Here is a 20433-nt window from a genome sequence, read left to right on the forward strand (position 1 = left end):
CCCAGTTTTACGCCATGTCCAGTCTACAGATCCAATACTTGTTTATTCGTACCCTCTCTCGGGTTCATTCGCAAAGTTATGTAAGCTGTAGCTTGTTAGGTCAACTCCTAAGTCTAGGAAAAGTAACTTACCTGATATCATGACGATCCCTGACGGGCGGAGTACCTGCTTCATCTCTTTCTCTTTTACGTCGAGCTAATCCATTTGTATCTCCACTGGCCTTGTCATGCACCCCGTCCTTCTGCTCCGGAACAACTTGGCCCTTTTCGTTGACAACTGCACCATGGGTAATCAAATTAAACTCTTCTGCCCCAGCGACGCCGTTCATAACGGCTTCTTTAGCACTTTCAATAATCTTCAGCTTTTTACTCTCGCCTCTGATCCTTTCTAGATGCTCAAAGTAACCGGGAGTAACCGGAGTGACGTATTTGCCACAGAAAACTCCAACTTCAAATGTCTGGCTCGGACCTCGTGGTGAGAGCTCCGCACAAGCGGCTTTCAGATCATCGAGAGATTGGTAAATGACTTCCTCAGCACCAATGTTTTTAGCAATAGCATGACGGTCCCGGTTGTGCGCGACAAGCTCTTGTGGAGAAGCAAGGTCGATACCATAGATATGAGCATGTGTAATAGGAGGAGAACTTGAAGCGAAGATTACTTTTTTGGCCCCAGCTTCTCTCGCCATGCTAACAATTTCTCGGCTAGTAGTACCTCTGACAATACTGTCATCGACGAGGAGAACAGTCCGACCGGCAAATTCAGATGGAATGGCACTTAGCTTTCGACGTACGGACTTTTGACGTGCACCTTGTCCAGGCATGATGAAAGTCCGGAACACGTAACGGTTTTTAACAAAGCCTTGGCAATATGGGATCTTGAGTCGCTCCGACAAACTAGCCGCGGCTGTATTTGATGTCTCCGGGATAGGAATAACAACGTCGATTTCCTTGATAGCTTCGGCGCCGAGCGTTTGGACGATCTGGTCAGCGAGCTTGTAACCCATATTTTGTCGACTTCGGTGGACGCTGATGCCGTCAATAATCGTATCAGGTCGCGCGAAGTAAACGTATTCAAAAATGTCCGGGGAATACGAAATCTGAGGAACGACTTGGCGGAAAGTTGGCTTGCATCCCTTGCGAATGATGACCGCTTGTCCAGGAAGGACATCCACAATGTTTCCAAAACCACCTTGAAGTAGAGCGATCGATTCGGAAGCCATCATGTAGTCCATGGTGCCGGCAAGGGTTTCGGAAGGGCGTTCTCCTAGAACGAGAGGGCGAATGCCGTGAGGATCACGAAAGCCAAGAATGCCAAAACCAGCCAGCATAGCTGTGCAAGCCCAACCTCCAATACATCTTCCATACATTCGCTCCAAGCTATTGAAGAGATCTTCCTCGTTGACTCGAGCCTTTCCGGTCTCATTCAACTCGTTGGCGAATATGTTCAACCTGTAGTAGTTAGAACCATCTGGAAAAATGAAATTTTGGTCATGGCTAATGCAGTGATCACTTTGAAACGATGATGAAAGAGCCAGCGAGTTATGAGATGTGCGGGGTAAGGAGACACTGCTCTAACATGGGACACTTACATCAATTCGCTATCGCTATCGGTATTGATGTGCCTGTGGCCCTCTTTGTCGAGGTATATCCGAAGATCCTCGGCATTGATCAAATTGCCGTTGTGCGCAAACGTAATTCCGTAAGGGCTGTTCACGTAGAAGGGCTGAGCCTCAGCACTCGCGCTGCTGCCAGCAGTGGGGTATCTCAGGTGTCCCAAGCCCATGAAACCGGGAAGGTCTTGTACTCTGGACCCGTCATGGAAGACCTTGGCTGCCATGCCATTGCCTTTGCACTGGTAGATCCTTCCGCCAGAGGCGCAAGTAGCAATCCCTGACGCATCTTGTCCTCGATGTTGAAGGTAGTAAAGGGCATCGTGAAGATCGGTAGCCGCAGTCGTGGAGGAGGGGTCGTCGAGATCGCCGAGAATGAGTCCGAGGATTCCACACATCTTGATAGATATGGAAAGGAAGGCACTGTTGAAGTGAAGCTAATGCAAACCTGTCAGCTGGAGCAAGAAACAGTTTTCCAACGACGTCAAGCAAGGTGGGGCAGGTTGTTCAGTCAAAATATGTTGTCTTCAACGTTCACAAGGAACTTGGAAGTCTAACATCTTTTATATTTATATCATCTTGACAACAGAGGAATCGAGAAACAATTCCAGCTTTTGTAGGTAGAGAGACTCACTTGCTTGGTTGTCGAGGTGCTTGCGGGATGCGCGGGGCTCGAAGGAAGAGATGGGTAATGGTGTAGATAACGGCCTGGAGAGGTACTAGTATCTTCTCAATCGTTCGGTAGGAGGGTTCCTAAATATCTTTCAGGACTCTTTCGAAGAAGAGGAGGCAGAAGGCTGCTGAAACTTGTGGATTGATACACCTCCATTTTTTATTTAGGAGAGAATGTCCCGCGCGAAAATCGGAGCCTTTTGAAAAGTATTTCTCGGTTATTTTTCTTAGCGGAACACCGGATTTTGACAGGCAGCAGCGCAACCGCCTTGCAGTACTTATTTGGTCTTTCGGGATCAAAAGGCATATTTAGCTTTGTTACACGTAAAGATCAGTAGGTCTAGGTCTAATACTTCGAAACGAGAGAAGGTTCCTATCTACAGTCCCCTTCAATTGACAACGTCTAACCAACTAGATATTTTGTAATCTCAGGCTTCTGATTGGTTACCGAGTTTAAAACGCCACAGCCCTATTTATAGCCTTGCAGGAACGTTGATGTCTCCAGAGCTGAAAGGAGGTATATGCTTCCTGTATCCCACGCCTCCGGATACATAGATACATACTAATCTTGCAACCGCCTCCTTGGATATTCTGCAGAGTTTTTGCCTCATCCTTCCTTCGTTTGCTACCGTGATCAAGATTGTTCAAACTCATATGTTTGGTCCGGGGATCCTGCAGATAGGTCTCCACAATGAAGAGAATGAACTAAGACCCCCTCTTCACGCTTCATATTCACGGTCTTATTGCTCTTCATGAAGGATTCATGAAGTTATACCCGGTTTCACTTCATATTCATGATTTTTCATGAATCGCTGATTCCTAATCGATTTCAATCACGTTTCTTCACAGAAGACCCAAGCACGCACAATTCTATCACTTAAACCATTTACTTCAATTTCTTATAAACGAGCCCTGCTGCTCCACAGATATCTCAATCTGACATTCCTTGCATGACTTTTTCCTGATTTACCCTTTGATTCTGATATGTTACTCTTACAAACGCCAGCATAGGGTTCCATGCCTTCCTAAAGAGGCACGTGGTTGTAGTCATTGACGATGACAATATCATCATGGTTGCTGGTGAAAATGATCTGAGAATTCCTGCAGATATACCACTGTTTGACAGCTCTTGCAAGACATATTTCAATGTTTAAGGGTCTTGACTCTTGTTATTTCCCTATCTCTTTCAACGTTTACCTCCATGATAGAACCGAGTAGATTCCGATCTCAGCAACCCCATCGTTAAGGGGACCTTTGTAGAAGCTCCAGCTCTGAAAAGGCAATAGGATGGCATTTTCATGGCATATCAGCTTAGAGAGCGATTAGCTCCAACAATACTATCGCCGGTCCGCAAATTTGGTACCGTGGCGCCAAGTTCCGAGCAGACCACAATTCTACGGTACTTCTTACATCAAAAGTCAGGGTCATTCACAACCTTTGACACAATGTCAGCCCTTGCCTTGGACCTCCCTCGATGGTTCTCCACGTCTCAGCCGCACCATACAGGATTCCCAGGATAGTAGCGAGACCCGGCACTTCCAGCCAGTACACCTATTGACCTAGAAGCAGAAGGAAACAGCGATCGCTGGCTGCATACTCCAATACATCAATTCTATCCATTCTCATGGGTCGATTTCTAGCTCCAGCCGTGCATCCATCCCTCTCTGCATATAGCTTCATACCCCGGGGGCATCCCCGCAATGACACCTGCTACGCATGCAACGGGCCCTTTATGCTACCGCGACTTGTCAAAGGAAAAGGTCTATTGGGCCGCCTGTCTGCCTATCACAGGACTTGACCACGACTTTGACAATGTCCGCTTCAAGCCTGACAAGTTCCATGCGTCTATGGTGACAACCAGATTGTGCCCCGTGCCGTGACGATGCATGGAGGGAACTTGCATCTGAATGATGAGGGACTTTACGATGAGGAAGTATGCGGCGCCAAAGGGGGAGGGGGGGTTGTTGGCGGGACATGTGTTTTGAGGGGAGCTATTACGAGCAGATTGGGAATGCAGTGGCGCAGTGTGGGGCGAAGGTGTTGTTTGAGAACATTGACAGGGAGGCGCATGGAATTGATGGGGCGGTGGGAAAGGAGAAGGAGCCGGAGGTTGTTGTGATGAAATAGGAAGACAAGAGGCATTAAGCTGGGAAGGTTTTGACGCAGGTCACGCTTGATGGCAGGATCGAGGTCATAGGAAGTTGTATATTGCAGGATAGAAATGTATTTATTGGACTGCTAATGAAAGAAAAGCGCAATGATGTGCCTCACCGACAACATCAAGCGACTGCACCTGCCTTGCCTTTCGATGGACTCCTCTGAAGGCTCTCACGGTCTTGTGTTGCATACGGTACGCGAAGGACAGGAATTCTATTTGAACTAATCAGCAAGCAGTCACCAAAATGTTTGATGAAGCGAAGAGATGATTTGGTTTGTCCAGCTCAGTGATCTTGGTTATGAAATAATCATTGCTCCGTAGAGCTAAGGATTTTCAGTGCGTTTTTTTAATCATAGACAAGTAATGCAGGTAGAACTGCTGAAAGTGTCAAAGCGTGCGCGTACCATTTGATTATTCCCAAAGGATGCGTTCCAAAGGCCTCCGTTTATCCTTCTGGTTCTCAGCTAGCGACAAAGGTGTGGTGAGCGTGGGCCAAAATGGAAGGCATTGCGATGCCAGAGTATGTCGTAAGAGCGGCACCTAAATCATTCTTCTTCAAGTCAGCGAATTATACGTCTCTGATTTTTCACACAAATATTAAATGTCAAGGAAAGTTTCAGAATATGTAAGATTGAATCTCATCCACAAACTCGATATAGCTACCCTGGCGAGGGTGCCACCGAGTATGGTCGATCGCAAATTATATCATCATTGGATAGTGGGAAGTAGAGAGAAAATATGTTAGCACTTACAGTCAATTCCTAGAAGAGTTCGCTCGAGATCTTGTCAAGGTAGAAGTAGTTAGTAGTCATATAGACACTGTCTGTGAGAGGGATGCAAGTCCTCGAATTGTGTCGTGGAAGCATGTTTTCGTGGATTTATTTTGTGGTTGTGGTTGGAAAAGTTCTCGAGCTTCCGGAACTTTTTAACACTTGATGGTGATGGCGCTAATGCATAAATGCCTTATATCCTTAGGCTCAAACACAACTTTTAGTGCTCGCACACTCGCTAAACCTCTCGAGCGATTCTGAACGAATTTCTGCATTTCTCGCGACAACTTCAACTCGATAACAGCACCCTCGACAATTCGCCCAGTACGTCTACCAAATTCCACCCACAGTTCCCGACTTCTTATACTGACTCTTCCTCTTCAGAAACATTCACAATGGGTGACGCAGAGATCAAGGCATCGTCATGGAGACTGGTGGAAGTCGGCCGTATTGTACTCATCCACGGAGGAGATGCAGCAGGCAAGCTGGCTACGATTGTTGAGATCATCGACCACAAGCGGGTATGTCTAGATTCTTGGAGATATCCGAACTCAAGAGACAAGTGCAGGTGTTAACAAACATATAGGCCCTCATCGATGGACCAGCAACAGACACCAAAATCGCCGTTCCCCGTCAATCAATCGCCCTTGCACAACTCATCCTCACACCCCTTGTTCTCGAAAAGCTCCCAAGAGGCGCACGAACTGGAGTGGTCAAGGCGCAATGGGAGAAGGCTGGTATCGAGGCAAAGTGGCAAGAGAGTGCGTGGGCTAAGAAGCGTAGCCAAAAGGAGAAGAGACGAGCTTTGACAGATTTCGAGCGATTCAAGGTCATGAGACTGAAGAAGCAGGCGGGTTTCCAGGTCAAGACATCGTTGGCGAAGTTGAAGGCGGCTGCGAAATAGATGTTGAATTTGGGATTGCGAGCATGACTGCATCGGGTTGCTGGATTCCCTTGCTTCTCAGGAAGCTTTGTATCCTACGTCAAATTTGACAGGCGTCAAGAGCATATGGGCTTCATCAAATAATGAAGTGCTTGCGGAATAAAATGCAACGAAATACCAAAACCTTCCAGCCTTGTATATGCAGTGATATTTGTAAATGTAAATTATGTGTCCAAAACTAGCATGGATAAGTTTCAGCTATTTCAAGTCAAAATTCAATTTAAGATTGGGCGATTGTTATTGCCTTCAACTTAAGAGGTGAGGTTGCTTCTAGGTATTATTAAATGACGGTGAACTGTACTGTACTCAATTTTGACGATCTAAAATCTTAGCCGAATCTCGAGCCCTAACGAAGCTTCATCCTCTTCCCTCTTGAACCCTCTTGAACATACACAATTACCCCTCCTCACATTCATTCCTCCAGGTCAGTGGTACTGCGACTCTATTATCCCTCTTGAAGCTTGTCGTGTGCAGCCCGCTTCACCAAACTCCGTTCAGCGCAAGCGCACAACGAGAATATTCCTTCAAAAAAAATCACCACTCGACATCTTCAATCTGCTAACTTTGCAACTCTAGACATACCACCCAACATGTCGAACCCACGCATTGAAGAACTCCCAGATGACGAGCCCACCAAGAACGTCACCGCAGAGGACGAAGCATCCGAGAGCGAAGAATCTGATGCGGAGGCTGGCGAGGACAGTGGCATTCCCGAGGGAGGAGCTATTGTGCACTCTCGCAACGAGAAGAAGGCCCGCAAGTCGATTGCAAAGCTCGGTCTTACCAGAGTCCCTGGCATCACCAGAGTTACCTTGAGAAGACCAAAGGGCGTAAGTACTCGATTCTGGGATTGAGGAGGAGCACAACTCTTGGGTGAAGACTTGGTTCAGTAGCGAAGTGAAGCTTGTTGAATTGTGCTCCTCGTCAATCGCATGTTCTCCCGATTTTTACTGCATGCTAACTTGGGAATAGATCCTTTTCGTCATCAACCAACCAGAGGTCTACAAGTCCCCATCCAGCAACACCTACATGTAAGAACAAGCTCTTGCTTTGCGCAACCAATTAATTAACACCTTCACAGTGTTTTCGGTGAGGCTAAGATCGAGGATCTCAACTCCCAGGCCCAGGCTTCCGCTGCCCAGCAACTTGCTGCTGCCGAGTCCCACGACCACGCTGGACACGACCACTCGGGCCACGATCACTCCCACGACAACGGCAAGGGCAAGGCTGTTGAGACTGGTGATGACAAGAAGGACGATGAAGAGGATGATGGAGAGGAGGTCGATGCTTCAGGTCTTGAGGACAAGGATATTGAATTGGTCATGACCCAAGCAAGCGTCTCGCGGAAGAAGGCTGTCAATGCGTTGAAGGAGAACGACAATGATATAGTCAACTCTATTATGGCTCTGAGTATATAGGGTCTGTAGCTTTGTCATATCTGGCTTGTCTGCTTTGCCGTGCCTTTCTTTTGGGAGGGTGTGGATAGTGGTAGATGCAGTTTGATCTGCAACCAAAAAGTGTATTTTGAATGGAATTGCTATATTGCACATTTCTGACAATCATACTGGGCCTTTCGCTTTGATACTGAGTGTGACTAGTCAATGACTATTAACTTTGATCGTGTTACTTCAGACATCCACCGAGTTCTATTTCGTGGTAAGGCTATTGTAGCAGCTCTTGTCTCGCCCTAATAATAAGTTTCTATACCAATGATACCCTTGATACCGCTCAAACCAACCAAACAATAGTAATATTTTAACGGATTCAGGGATCTTATTCCGGTTGATGGAAGATGTGTAATCACGTGACTGTGTTCCTAGCGGCTCCGCCCGAAGAGCTCTTTTTGACGACGAACCTTCAACTCACCTACATTCTCCACTCCATCCAATTGTCCCAATACCGTCACAATGGCAGCCGGAGTAAGTTCAACCGCTCAATTAACTTCTATTACTCCTCCCGAACCTCAATGTATCTCCTCTCAAGGTTACGGGAATGACACAAGTTGCCGAGCGCTGCCGAAAGCTCCAGCAATTTCGTCTTGAACACAGCTAACATACCCTCTTCACAGCGAAGCGCAGCACTCAAGCTCGACTGGGCTAAAATAACCCAATCCCTCGGTCTCCGTGGCCAAACCTCCGCCTCCCTCCAAGCCTTCAAGAAGCGCAACGAAGACGCGCGCCGCCGCGTGCAGCAGCTCTCCGAACAGCCCTCCAAGGTCGACTTCGCGCACTACCGCTCGACCCTCAAGAACCAAGCCGTCGTTGATGAAATCGAGAAGCACTTCAGCACCTTCAAGCCAGCGACTTATGATGTTAACAGGCAGGTGAAGGCCATCGAGGCTTTTGAGGCGCAGGCTGTCAAGGATGCTGTTGAGACCGTGGGGCGCGTTGAGTTGGAGTTGAAGGATTTGGAGAAGACGTTGAAGAACATTGAGAGCGCGAGACCGTTTGAGGATCTCACCGTGGTATGTATCGCTGGTTCGTGGACATGGGACTGTGCTAATAGTGTTTGCAGGATGAAATTGCTGCTGCTGAGCCTCAAATTGATGAGAAGACCAACCAACTCGTTTCCAAGGGACGCTGGATGGTACCTGGCTACAAGGTATGTTTCCGCAGGAGCGAATTCTACCTATGGATACGGACTAATGCCTTTACAGGAGAAATTCGGCGACCTCTCGATCCTGTAGACAACGAACTCGCATCATTTCCTATGTTACCTGTACTTGTGTAAATAGCGGACGAGTAGAAGAAGCAGAAGTTGGAGCCTCAACAAATTGTGCATGAATTCAGTGCGATTGACTTGGCATGGAAGTGTCTAGCACGTATTATTCAGAATCACAAGTGTGAAGAACGGAAAGGATCCGTTGAACGGTCAATCTTAAAGTGCAATGGCCATACTTCCTTGGTCGGCGTAACAAGAATCAGAGCCAAAACCGTTCTAAAAGCTAGAGTTAAATTCCAAGCCCCGTCTCAATATTAGCTTAACCCTCCAACAACCACCTCAACCCCTCAACCATATCCCTCTCCGCTTCAACAGCCCTCTCCAATCTGGGTGCCTTCAACCAAAAAGTGTGCGGCCATCCCACCACCATATCCACCCTAACATCTACCCCCTGCTCCCTCAATGCCTCTACATAACAAACCCCATCCGAATAATAAACATCATTCGTACACACCTGCACCCAATGTCTCGGCAGCCCCCTTAAACCCTCCTCTTCAAGCGGCAACTTCTCCACCGTGCGATTCTCCACTGTCAGCGCAGGTGCAGAAAGCAAACTCGTATGAAACGCAACATCCATCGAAACATGAGCATCCCTAAACCTTGCTGGGAGATTCGCTGCATCACATGTGACCGGGCAACGGAGTAGTACTCCATCAACTCTACAAGTACTTTCCCCTGATTCGCCATTACCCCTGCGCGCGAATTGCGAAACTTGAGCAGCTAGTTGGCCGCCTGATGAACTGCCTACAAGTACGAGTTTCCCGTTTGTGAGTTGGGGGGTTTGGGAGATGTGGCGAAATGCGGTAAGAGCATCGGCTAGGGCGTCGTCGGCGCTGTGTTGGGGCATGAGTCTGTAGGCGATGGAGTAGACGGTGCATTGTAGGGTCTTGCTGATGCGGCGGCAGGAGAGGTCTTCGCTGTCTAGGTCGCCGACTGTGAGACCGCCGCCGTGGTAGTATATTATTGTGTTTTGTGCTGCTTTACTTTCGGGGTCGTGTGGGGAGTTTGAGCTGTAGCATCTGATTGGAATTGAGTGGTTCTCTTCTAGTGCTTTGATGAAGGAGTCTTGAATGAAAATTCCGTCATTGAGGGCTTTGTCTTGGTTGGAGAGGAGAGAGGTGTTGCGTGCTTTGCATGTTTCGCTGTATATTCTTTGCCGCTCTGTTGGGTCTGTGGTGATGGGTTTGGGGGCTAGCAGATTTGCAGTTCTTTCGTGAGCTAGCCATGCCGGGTCGAGGGCAGGTGGCTCTTTGAGGATAATTATCGGAGCCATGACTAGTTCGATAGTGTTCTTGAATTATTTCAGGCATAAGAGAAGTCTCTTTGTAAGGTTCGAGAAGAATGAAGAATATCTTCATCTGAGATGCGTTGGCTAGCCGATTCGGGTAATTTGAAAGCGGATTTGGGCTCTTGCTCAACCATGTCTATATTGAACAATTGGCTAGCGATCTGGTAGTGCCCCGGGTGATACCTCTTGAGGCTATAATTTTGCGGAGAAAAGACAGTGTCTTCAGCTCGCTTGAATGGGTGCTTCTCCAACTTGAACTTTCTACGAAGGGGGGCGAACCGGAAAAAAACCAGTCCCTGGAACTGGAGCTTCTCCGCGATATAATGTCTAGTCCGCGAACGCACATAGTTTTGTGGCTGTAATGTATTCTTCCAATCATCTCTTTCTGATGCCTAGTGCTCCTTTTGCAAAACATCATAGACCAAATGCAAACCACCGACAAAAGGTACTCTTAATTCTTAGAAGCTACCCAGAGCTTGAGCCTTCGCATCTTCTTTGATATGTTCCCGTTTTTTCTTGGTTTCGCTCGCTCGCTTTTTGATAGTATCTTCAAGGACGCTGAATTTGTCCGCGTCAAAACAATTGTTCATCAGTTCATTCGCTTTTGCCCTTCTCCCACCGGAACTAGGTCTAGTCAAGGTCCACTGTTCTTCATGGTTTGCTCCGTATCGGATCATTATTTTGATAGCTTCAAAGCTCCTCAATCTACGGTCATGCTAAGTATCTTCCCAGACAAGCTCAAGCATCTCCGCACATTAGTGGAAGTCATCATAGCTAGTAACCCTGAAAAGGGTCTGGATGATGTTCGTTACTCTACTGCCAACATGTAGCTCATTTGCAAATTTACCGGCAACAAAGCCCAGTGTTCCAAAGATGACGCACAAAGATACAATCAATGCATTTGAATCATCAAAACGAAGCCCTTTGACGTAGCTCAAGAGTAGCTTATTAGCCCATTTGTTAAGACTAGCTCTGTTTTCCTGGTCTATTACTGTTTGAAGGTGGTCCAACATAGAAGCCAAGTCCGCTCAAAGTACTGTTACTACAAAATACCGATCCCCTCTTGGAACATACACCGATAAAAAATTTCATATGGTGTTGCCAATTTAGCCAAACTGGCTAATCTTCCGACAAGGGGTCGGATTTGAAGCATGTCATTTGAAAGAAAGTACCGAAAGCGTTGCACATTTGCCAATCAATGTTGGAAGTACCATTCGACCAAGATTGAAGCATTGACTGCGAATCAGGAGTTTGAAGGTAGTCTTTCACTGTCTTGTGCAAGAAGCCCACCTCGAATCCGAAAATAAAAGTATTCCTCCGGTGATAATCCGTATCCTTCGCTCCAAGGAGACCTTTGCTGAGCACATTCAGTCTTCTTCTCATATCATCTATTCGAAACTCTAAAACTCCCCCTGCATGTTTCAGACTGACACTGAAATACGTATTGGGATTTTCTTGACCAGTAAGTCAGTATGCTATCAAAGGAAGCTCGGTTGTGGCGTTAAGAGCGACCGCAAGTGTTTATGCTATCTGAGTTCGATATCGGTTTTCCGTGGAAACTTTTGGTGGAGTAATCCTTTAGATCCTTTGGCGTCTCATTCACTCGTGTTTGTGGATCTTTGATGCGATCTGAATTCGTCAGGCCATCAAGAAGGGATCCAATGACGAAAGATACCCAAAGAAAGGCGCCGTCAGCGCCTTTTACCACATTTTCAACAAAATTAGGACACTGATGATCCTCTTTCTGAAGCTGTTGAAACAGAGCATCTTTGCCAAGCGTGTCCTCAAGGTAGAGACGAATATCATCCTTTGTGGGATCTTGCTATATGTTAAACATGAGTCAGCCCCGTTGCCCCACAGACAGGCTTTCGGTACGAATCGGGAAGTTGAATTCTACCTCAAGGCACCCAGCCTGTACGAGGCTAGCGAGGCCGAAGAATCCATGAACGGGAACATTGATAGAGTTTGGCCGAGTCGCAGCATTCGTGCGTCTTCCTACCTGTCGGAAGCCCCAGACTGTTGCTCCGCCTGGTACATTATTGTCTCAGAAGACAGTTACACCATCGAGCCCAGGTTCATGATAATTCAATTCCATGCCATATATGGGTATGATTTATTGCCATTCAAATCAGTCGGTCGTTTATATGCGATGATTGATTGAATTAATTAGCTGCCTTAATAGTCATAGGGAATTGATCTTGCTATGTGAGCACCGAAGGGCAATTTATTACTATAATTGTTACGCATAAGAGATTCGCATGGCGCTTTCTTCGACTTTCTGGGCATCCTTCTTAGCAGCCTTCAGATTTAAGCCAGATATTCACAACTCTTTAAATACAGCGCTTAAGATTGATCCTCGTGAAACCCACTTATAGTTATCCTTCGAATTCTCTTATTGTTTAGATTCACTTATACAGGAAGACGACTTTCCTAGCCTCTTTCTCTAGATATATAAAACATAGACTTCGAAATCATCTCGACTCCATGCACATGAGAATAAGATATTATAAAGGAATTTTAGAACCAAAACCAGCCTCCAACTCTGCCCTGCTATCTATTGGCCTCAAGTTATTCGGTGAATTGTAAAGTTGCCTAGGTGCGATAAGCGGGGTCATGGATTTGACTTGAGTTATAATTACTTTGCAGTCAAATATTATTTTGCAGACATTAAAATATTTCTCATTTTCTAGCGATGAAATTTAATAGCTTCGTTGCTCAACGCTCGTCTCCTGGTCCTACTACTAGATCGCCGCGAAATCCTATTAGTTCGTATCCAAACGTTCATTGTCTATAACTGCCAGCGTCGCCATCCGTCCGTGGAGGACAGCCACTAACGTTGAATCGAGTTGTTATTGTTACCATGTTCATAGATCCAAGAAATGACATCTTATATAGATTTCGATTACAGCTTGTTTCCTTAGCAGGAAGGCGCGTCAATTCATATTGGCAGAATTATATGTGACCCTGAAAAAGGGTTGACAGCAACTTCAAGTCACTCGTCATTTGTTAAAATCTTCTATTTATCTGTGTAGCGTATAATAACATGCACGGCATCTACGATATTTGCATGGAAGTCTATAGACTTCTAGTGAATGCTTCGCAATAATATACTTTATTATTGTACGGGTTTCAATATGCTAGACTATAGACCTATGGTTATTGATTTTCAGGAGCGTAATAAATACCTCTAGGTTGCCGACGCTGCATGCCATGCTAACACTTAGCTCAGGAGCTCGCTTAAGCAGTTTCCACGGATATTGCGGGGTAACGCCCCGCCCGTCAAGTGGGATGTTTTCGTGTCAGAGTTCTAGCCCTCCATCGATTTACAATTCCAAGAGAGAGCTGTCCTTTTCATCGCATATTCGTTTATTATTCTCGACTTCTTATCCTACGGATTAAATCTACTCCCTAGTGGCTTGGTAGAGCTCTTTTTCATTGGCCGCCGGAACGACAAACAACTAAAGCAAATATACGCTTATATCCTTAATTTCAAGCTTATTCCCCCTTTGATTGATTCATATAGATGATCCTTTACTCCTTAAGATAAGATCCTAATAATTACCTAGGTAGGTAAGTGAGTACCAGTTTTCTCAAGTGGTGGATCAAAGCTGACGAAAATCCCTGCATGAATTGCCCAAACGTCCGTCTCGCCCCCCCTCCCCCTCCCTGCGCCGCATTCGCTTGTAAGCGAATGCGCAAGACGATATAGGAGTGTCAACGACTACAAGTACCGGGTATTAGATTCGAAGCCATGCCCTCACTCTTGCCAAAGAAATCGAGTCTTGTTTCGTATTTTTTACCCCCAACAGAACTTGAAAACCCATGGATACTCCTACTCGCAAAATCCTCCTCGTCGTCACAACGGGGGGGTTCACTCACGCTGGTAAGTCGGATTTCTTGTCTCATATCTATTATCTGGCCTACACAAAAATGGACTTGAAGCCTTTATGTGCACTGAAAGTCGATAGCCATGGGTTGCAGAATATCAGCTGAATCTAAATCACCATATTAGCTCCCGTGCTCGAAATTGGCAAGGTCCTTGCGGAACGTGGTCACACGATCGAGTTTGCAACTCTAGATGGACAGGCACATTGGCTCAAGGACTATGACTTTGTGTCCAAGACGTATCTAATGGGCCCCGGGCCGTCCGATGCAGAGTATGAAGAGCATTATCTACGGATGCGGAAATGGGATACCTCGAAAGGACTAGCTGATGTTATGAACTCTAAGTACCTGTTCGATTCTGGCTGGACTGCAGAATACAAGCATCTCAAGGCTATTTGTGAGGATGAAGCCACCAAGCCAGATTTCATGCTCGCCGACTTCTTTGTCGAGGCTGTAAAGGATATGCACTACCAGTTTCAGATGCCTATTGCAACTGTATGGCCGCAGATGCCATTTCTCATGATCCCATGTTCGTATATCCCAGGTCAGCCGGGCTTTACGCTAGATATGGCATTAACGTCTGAAACCATGTCCATGTGGTCTCGCATAAGGAATGATCTCGTTGTCGTGCATGCTCTGCCGACCATCCTGAAGTGGGTTAGGTGGACGAAGCAGATGCGGCGACGGGCCGGCGTCAACTACGACATACCTCGACAGTCGAAGCCGGACTACCTCATATTCATCAATTCTTTTTTCGGCCTTGAGATTCCCCGCGATTTGCCCCCGCTTGTGGCTGCCGTGGGTCCTATTCTCGCAGACACGTATCCACCGCTAGACCCGGAACTATCTTCCTTTCTGCATACACATAAGAAAGTCCTCTATATTGCCCTCGGAACACACATTATCATCTCCCACGCAGACAGCATCAAGATAATCTCCGGCATCCTATCCGCTCTCTCCTCTGGCCTGATCGACGGTGTAATTTGGGCAGTCGCCAAGAGCGGCCGTCAAGATCTGGACCGGAGCCATGTCTTCACCTATCAAGACCAGCAGCTCGTCCTCGGCGATCTCCTCGATGGCAAACACGCCGACTGGACGTTTCAATTCTTTGCTCCGCAGCGTGCAGTTCTGGAGCACCAGAATGTAGTCCTATATTTCACGCATGGCGGTGGTTCAAGCGCGAACGAGGCGCTCTTCCACGGAAAGCCTGCGATTTGTATGGGTATCTTCAGCGACCAGATCGCCAATACCGCACGTCTCGTTGCGGGTGGTGTAGCGGAGTCACTAAACAAATTTACATTTACAGGCGACGAGTTGTATGGGAAGATAAAACTCATTGTAGAAGACAAGGAGGGGCTCTTCGCGTTGAACAGCCGACGTTTGAGAAATATCGCGCGGGTGGCTTCGAGGCGCAAGTACCTGGCGGCGGATCTGATTGAGGAGGTTTTATATGACACGGAATTGCGTATTAGAGATGGAAAGGTGATTAGGCCTATGCATTTACAGACTGCAGATATGCGTATGAGTATTTGGAAGGCTAGGAATTACGATATCATGGCTACTGTGACCCTGAGTGTCCTTATGACGGGATCTTTGGCTTGGTGGGGTACAAGGTTCATATTGGGGAACAAGAAGGCCATACTTACGACAATCCAAAGTTACGCGCACAGATTTATATAGGCGCCACGGACGACGAGGGATACTACTTAGCTGATACCACATCACCACTTAGTTATGTATTTTACGGAGTAACGGGTTTTGAGTAGAATAGGTAAGGTATATATGTATTATTCAAAGAAAATATTCTTTTCAGGGAACGACAAATTCGCTCTTCAAGTTGATTCAATATAGAAAGTTTAAAATAGCCTCTATAGGCTTATGAATCTATGATTCTACTACAACAACTTGTAGTGTGGTATGAATAATCAAATCCAGAGGTCAAAGCTAATAGAACCTACCGCTACTTATAGCCCACTTCGAGCAAGAGGGCCGGGCAGGAGACGCGATAGTCTGCCAAAGAGTCTCAGAAGATACTGACTACCCCCCGCGCGGCAAAGCAAGTCCCGGGGCGTTGAATATGAAATGACTGCCACCAGCTTCGTACCTTATCTGACTAGGAGCAAATCTGAGTAGAGGTAAATCTAATTAAATTGAAAAAGAAAGAGGGCCGCAGGAGAAGGTGCTAACGTGCTAGCGCGCTCGAAAGAAGAGAGGGGGAGGAGGGGGGGAAGAGAGTAGAGCAAGTATAATATATATAAAGACCTTGCCCCGCAGCTCTCATAAAAGAACTCTAGTCCTCCTATTCTCCTATATCTAAGAGCTCATACAGTACTATAATACTCTTAATAAGTAGCTACTTGGCACCGCACCGCACCAGCCCAGCTCTGGCTAAACACCAACACCACACAAAAATCAAACTCAAGACGAAAAGGGGGATTGATAGTATGGGTGAAGGTATCATATCGGACTTTTCTTTTCTCTATCTACTACAAGTTTCTAAAAGAAAAGCAATTGAATAGACCCATTTTCCTTCGTCCCCCCAAAAGAAACCAGCAAGTCATAGCAAATAGCAAGCAAGGTATATTATAACACGTTCGTTCTCCCTCTGAACACTTTCACCGCTACTATAGGTGATATCAGAGAGCAACGTCCTGGAAACTCGACTGGCCAGGCGTGACCGTACCACTACCATCTTCCTCCGTAACCTCTTTCTCTTTCTCTTCCTGCTTTTCTGTTTCCTTTTCCTCGGGCGCTGGGTGGATAGCAACCTTCTGCAACTCTCTATCCTCAACTCTAACCTTCTGCTCCTCCTGCACGGCACTCTTCTCTTCTTCCGCATCCTCATCCCCCTCACTATCATCACTGCTCTCCTCCTCCTCCCTCGGTACATCTTTCGCCGGAGGCGTAGGAGGAACAGCCTGACTCCCATTCGTCTGCTCAGGACCCGGACTCGGCAACGGACTTTCGCGCGCCTTCTGTTCCGCCGGCTTCTGCTGCTGTGAAGTAGCTTGCTGCTCCGCAATCTGCCTCTGTCTCGGATCAGCATCAAGATAATACTGCCTGACGCCAACAATCCTCCCACCCCTCTCACAACCCTCCACCCATTCCGGTCTCACGACCGGGATATTCATCTCCACCGCCTTCTCCCACGCAATACCTCTGCCTTCCGTGGTAACGAAATGCGTGGTATCGATACGAACCGTGTCGGCGAGCTTAGCGCCTATGCGCTCGACGGCTTTCGTGAGACTGTCGCGAAGCTGCGCTGGGAGAATACCGGGCGTGACGGTTATACCGGAAAGGTCAGTCATCTTATGGGTCTTGACAACAACCTTCTCACTACTAAACGTGCCGGCGCTCGTCCTGAGCACAAGATGAAACGTGTACTCGGTATCTACGGCTAGGCCACTGATTTTCGTCGTGCGCATACTGGTCGGCCGAGGGATGTTTCCAGCTTTCTGGCCATTGCGGAACAGGGAGAGAGAGATGCAGTCTGCGGTCGCGAGTTCGATGGGGTCCCATTCTAGGACGACGGAGGTCTGGGTTGCGTTTTTGCACCGCAGGATAGGGGGGAGAGGCTCGCTTTCGCCAAAGGAGGAGTAGATGCTCTCTTGGAGGGCGAGGAAGGCGGATTGGGATTTTTGTTCCGAGATGAAGTTTCGGGATACGGTTATATCGACGATGCTGCCGGAGGAAATGTTGGGTGGCAGGAGGATGGAGGGGAATTCGATCTGGATGTGAGGTTTTGTTAGTTTGTTGACAATGAATAGCTTCGCAAAGGGGGTTTTGGAGGGAGGGTATTATACCAGTCTTTTGTCTTGGGTTAGCAAGACGGCGACGCCCGCATCGACTTTGCCGACTGTTAAGGAGATCAGCATTGTGGTTGTGCTGGTTGTGGATGTTGTTGCTGGGAATTGAGGTACGTTGCGACAAGGTGAAGCTGCGACTAGCCTCAAAAGCTGTCAAACGCTGATTGGTCAGAAAGCAAGCAATGCAAGGCTGTGAAAGTGATTTTTAGGAGATCAGGCTACAGAGCGTCTAAAAATGTATTCGTTATGCATGTTATATATAAATATGTATTTTGCTTTCCCTTGTTCTTTTACAATCAAAAAGTAGGTCTCTCTGCAAGACGTTTCTGATGCTTACTTGCAGCATCCATGTAGTTGACTTTCCTAACTAACTTCTTAGCTTGGTTACCCATCCTCCCAGCTCTCAATTCCATCATCTTCTCAACAGCAACATCCGTCTGCCTCACCACCTCCGTATAAGGCATTTTCAGAATCGCAGCCTCTGGCGTAAATTGCGCAGTGCAATACAATTCTTTGTCCACCGTGCCGTCCAAACTCGTGCCATCAGGACGAAAGCCCGCTTTCTTCAACGACTCCATAACAGCCCCTCGCACCCTCCTATTCATCCAACCCCTCACGGTAGACTTTGTATGCTCATTTTCCTTCCTCGCGATGCAGGTGCACCAGAAGGGCTCTGTGCGGGCATTCCATTTGTTCTGGGAGTAGTTCTCGAAAAGAGTGAGTCGCGCGCGCATGTAACGACCGCTAGTGACGCAGTAGGCGTGTTTGAGGTTGAAGCGCAGGGAGAAGGCTGTTATGTTTTTGTTCTTGAATGACACGAGCTGTAGTGTTCGGGAGTATGCTATGCTCTCGTTGATGCCGGGGAAGGCTTGTAGTTGCTTGGGGAGCATGGTGGAGGATGGTAGGGACTGTGGGCGTTGAAGCCGGAGAATACGGTGTGCTATTCAATTCATGATAGCTTGACTTGTTGCTCGCAGTCTGGAATTGATAGGGAATTGTAGTTCATATACTTTTACGAGGCTGAAAATGTGCTTGTTTTTATGATACAAGCCCAACCAGCAAATCCTCGACTAGCGTAGCCCATGTGACGCACAAACCACCCCACCAAAATAGAATTAGCCGCCCGCCGCACTCTCCCTCTGATAAAGAAGCCCAACCCCACCACCGAGCCCAAAATCCTCCTTCCTACCAACCACCACCACAAGAACCACCCAAGAGCAACCCGTCAACATGCCCAAGAACAAGGGAAAGGTAAGACAACACATCCTCCTCGCTCAACAGCCATCGCACACAACCTCGCGAGCATCGCACCGCGTCGTCTCCCTCCTCAATACAAATAAGCTAACGCCTAAAACAGGGAGGCAAGAATCGTCGTCGTGGAAAGAACGAAAACGACAACGAAAAGCGTGAACTCACCTTCAAAGAAGAAGGCCAAGGTACATGACTTTCTCTCCCTCCTCCCTCCCTCCCTCCCTCCATCACCTCGCCTCACCCTCCCACCTCTCACACAGCCTCACTAACCCCCACCCAGAATATGCACAAGTCCTAAAAATGCTCGGCAACGGACGCCTCGAAGCCCTCTGTTTCGACGGCTCCAAGCGCCTCGCACACATCCGCGGAAAACTACGCAAGAAAGTATGGATCAATCAAGGCGACATAATCCTGCTGAGTCTCCGGGACTACCAAGACGAGAAGGGGGACGTGATCCTAAAGTACAGCGCGGACGAGGCACGGTCGCTGAAGGCGTATGGAGAATTACCCGAGAGTGCGAAGATTAATGAGACGGATACGTATGGGCAGGAGGGAGATGGGGATTGCAATTTCGAGTTTGATGAGGATCGGAGTGAGAGTGAGGATGAGGAGGCGGGCGGGAAGGGGAAGGAGATTGACGTTGATGATATTTGAGGGGTCTGTCGGTTTGCTTATCGACATATCGGTATGCTTGCTTTCGGAGGGGGAAAGGGGTGGTGGAGAAAAGGAAAGGAAAGACTGTCTTCTCTCTCAATCTCCTTCGCTATTGTCACGATCGAGACAGCCACGCGTCCGGAGAACCTCGACAGGATTTCCTTACATGGTAGTTGCTTGAGTTGAATCTCCGACTGGCGGTGAGCGTGCAACGGGAGAGACGTTGCGTACTCATTGTCCAGGCCTTTACTTTCTTATGCTCTTGTCATTCATTGCGGGGATGCGTTGCATCACTTCATAGAATAGAAAATGCATTACATTACATTCGATACGATAAATGACTAAAACCGCACTCTCCTCTAAAGGCGTTGGTCCATATGTGTACACCTACAAAGAAGCCCCCACCACTTGGAGATAATTATGCCATAATCGCCCCCTTTAATATCAATAATTGCAATGGTACTATAGTTACTATTATTGGTGCGTCGCAGAATCACACTTCCTATATTTTAGAACCTTCGCTATTCTCCCTCGCTTTTCAAACTCTCTTTTGGTCTCTTTTAGGGTAACTGGGAGGGGGAGTGGCATCTGCATCTAGAGCTGAGGATATACCTTTTTAGCCATAAGTGCGGTCTGAGTGATTTATTTAACGAGGTTTTCTTTCTTTCACGCTGTC

General features: G+C 47.3%; 7 protein-coding genes across 7 annotated transcripts; 4 read left to right on the forward strand and 3 right to left on the reverse strand.

Annotated features, from left to right (window-relative positions):
• Positions 1 to 42: 42 nt before the first annotated feature.
• On the reverse strand, positions 43 to 2007 carry ADE4 (Amidophosphoribosyltransferase; the record flags this gene model as incomplete). The annotated part of the gene is made up of 3 exons (XM_031153392.1): positions 43 to 85; positions 132 to 1448; positions 1589 to 2007. 3 exons carry the CDS (start codon positions 2005 to 2007, stop codon positions 43 to 45), a joined length of 1779 nt encoding a protein of 592 aa, XP_031001765.1.
• Positions 2008 to 5604: 3597 nt separating this feature from the next.
• On the forward strand, positions 5605 to 6113 carry RPL14B (60S ribosomal protein; the record flags this gene model as incomplete). The annotated part of the gene is made up of 2 exons (XM_031153393.1): positions 5605 to 5730; positions 5796 to 6113. The coding sequence occupies 2 exons, from the start codon at positions 5605 to 5607 to the stop codon at positions 6111 to 6113; spliced, it is 444 nt and encodes a 147-aa protein (XP_031001764.1).
• A 629-nt stretch (positions 6114 to 6742) lies between these two features.
• Positions 6743 to 7570, forward strand: egd2 (Nascent polypeptide-associated complex subunit alpha; the record flags this gene model as incomplete). Its single annotated transcript, XM_031153394.1, has 3 exons — positions 6743 to 6982; positions 7125 to 7183; positions 7234 to 7570. The coding sequence occupies 3 exons, from the start codon at positions 6743 to 6745 to the stop codon at positions 7568 to 7570; spliced, it is 636 nt and encodes a 211-aa protein (XP_031001767.1).
• A 489-nt stretch (positions 7571 to 8059) lies between these two features.
• Positions 8060 to 8838, forward strand: atp7 (ATP synthase subunit d, mitochondrial; the record flags this gene model as incomplete). Its single annotated transcript, XM_031153395.1, has 4 exons — positions 8060 to 8071; positions 8221 to 8616; positions 8667 to 8753; positions 8809 to 8838. 4 exons carry the CDS (start codon positions 8060 to 8062, stop codon positions 8836 to 8838), a joined length of 525 nt encoding a protein of 174 aa, XP_031001766.1.
• Positions 8839 to 9132: 294 nt separating this feature from the next.
• nlhH_0 (Carboxylesterase) lies at positions 9133 to 10146 on the reverse strand (the record flags this gene model as incomplete). Its single annotated transcript, XM_031153396.1, has 1 exon — positions 9133 to 10146. The coding sequence occupies one exon, from the start codon at positions 10144 to 10146 to the stop codon at positions 9133 to 9135; it is 1014 nt and encodes a 337-aa protein (XP_031001769.1).
• Positions 10147 to 16682: 6536 nt separating this feature from the next.
• On the reverse strand, positions 16683 to 17921 carry CHS5 (Chitin biosynthesis protein; the record flags this gene model as incomplete). The annotated part of the gene is made up of 2 exons (XM_031153397.1): positions 16683 to 17774; positions 17850 to 17921. The coding sequence occupies 2 exons, from the start codon at positions 17919 to 17921 to the stop codon at positions 16683 to 16685; spliced, it is 1164 nt and encodes a 387-aa protein (XP_031001768.1).
• Positions 17922 to 19082: 1161 nt separating this feature from the next.
• Positions 19083 to 19757, forward strand: tif11 (Eukaryotic translation initiation factor 1A; the record flags this gene model as incomplete). The annotated part of the gene is made up of 3 exons (XM_031153398.1): positions 19083 to 19103; positions 19210 to 19288; positions 19384 to 19757. The coding sequence occupies 3 exons, from the start codon at positions 19083 to 19085 to the stop codon at positions 19755 to 19757; spliced, it is 474 nt and encodes a 157-aa protein (XP_031001761.1).
• Between the last annotated feature and the right edge of the window lie 676 nt (positions 19758 to 20433).

Source organism: Lachnellula hyalina (genome assembly GCF_007821495.1).
Source record: "Lachnellula hyalina strain CBS 185.66 chromosome Unknown contig00213, whole genome shotgun sequence".
NCBI classification, from domain to species: domain Eukaryota; kingdom Fungi; phylum Ascomycota; class Leotiomycetes; order Helotiales; family Lachnaceae; genus Lachnellula; species Lachnellula hyalina.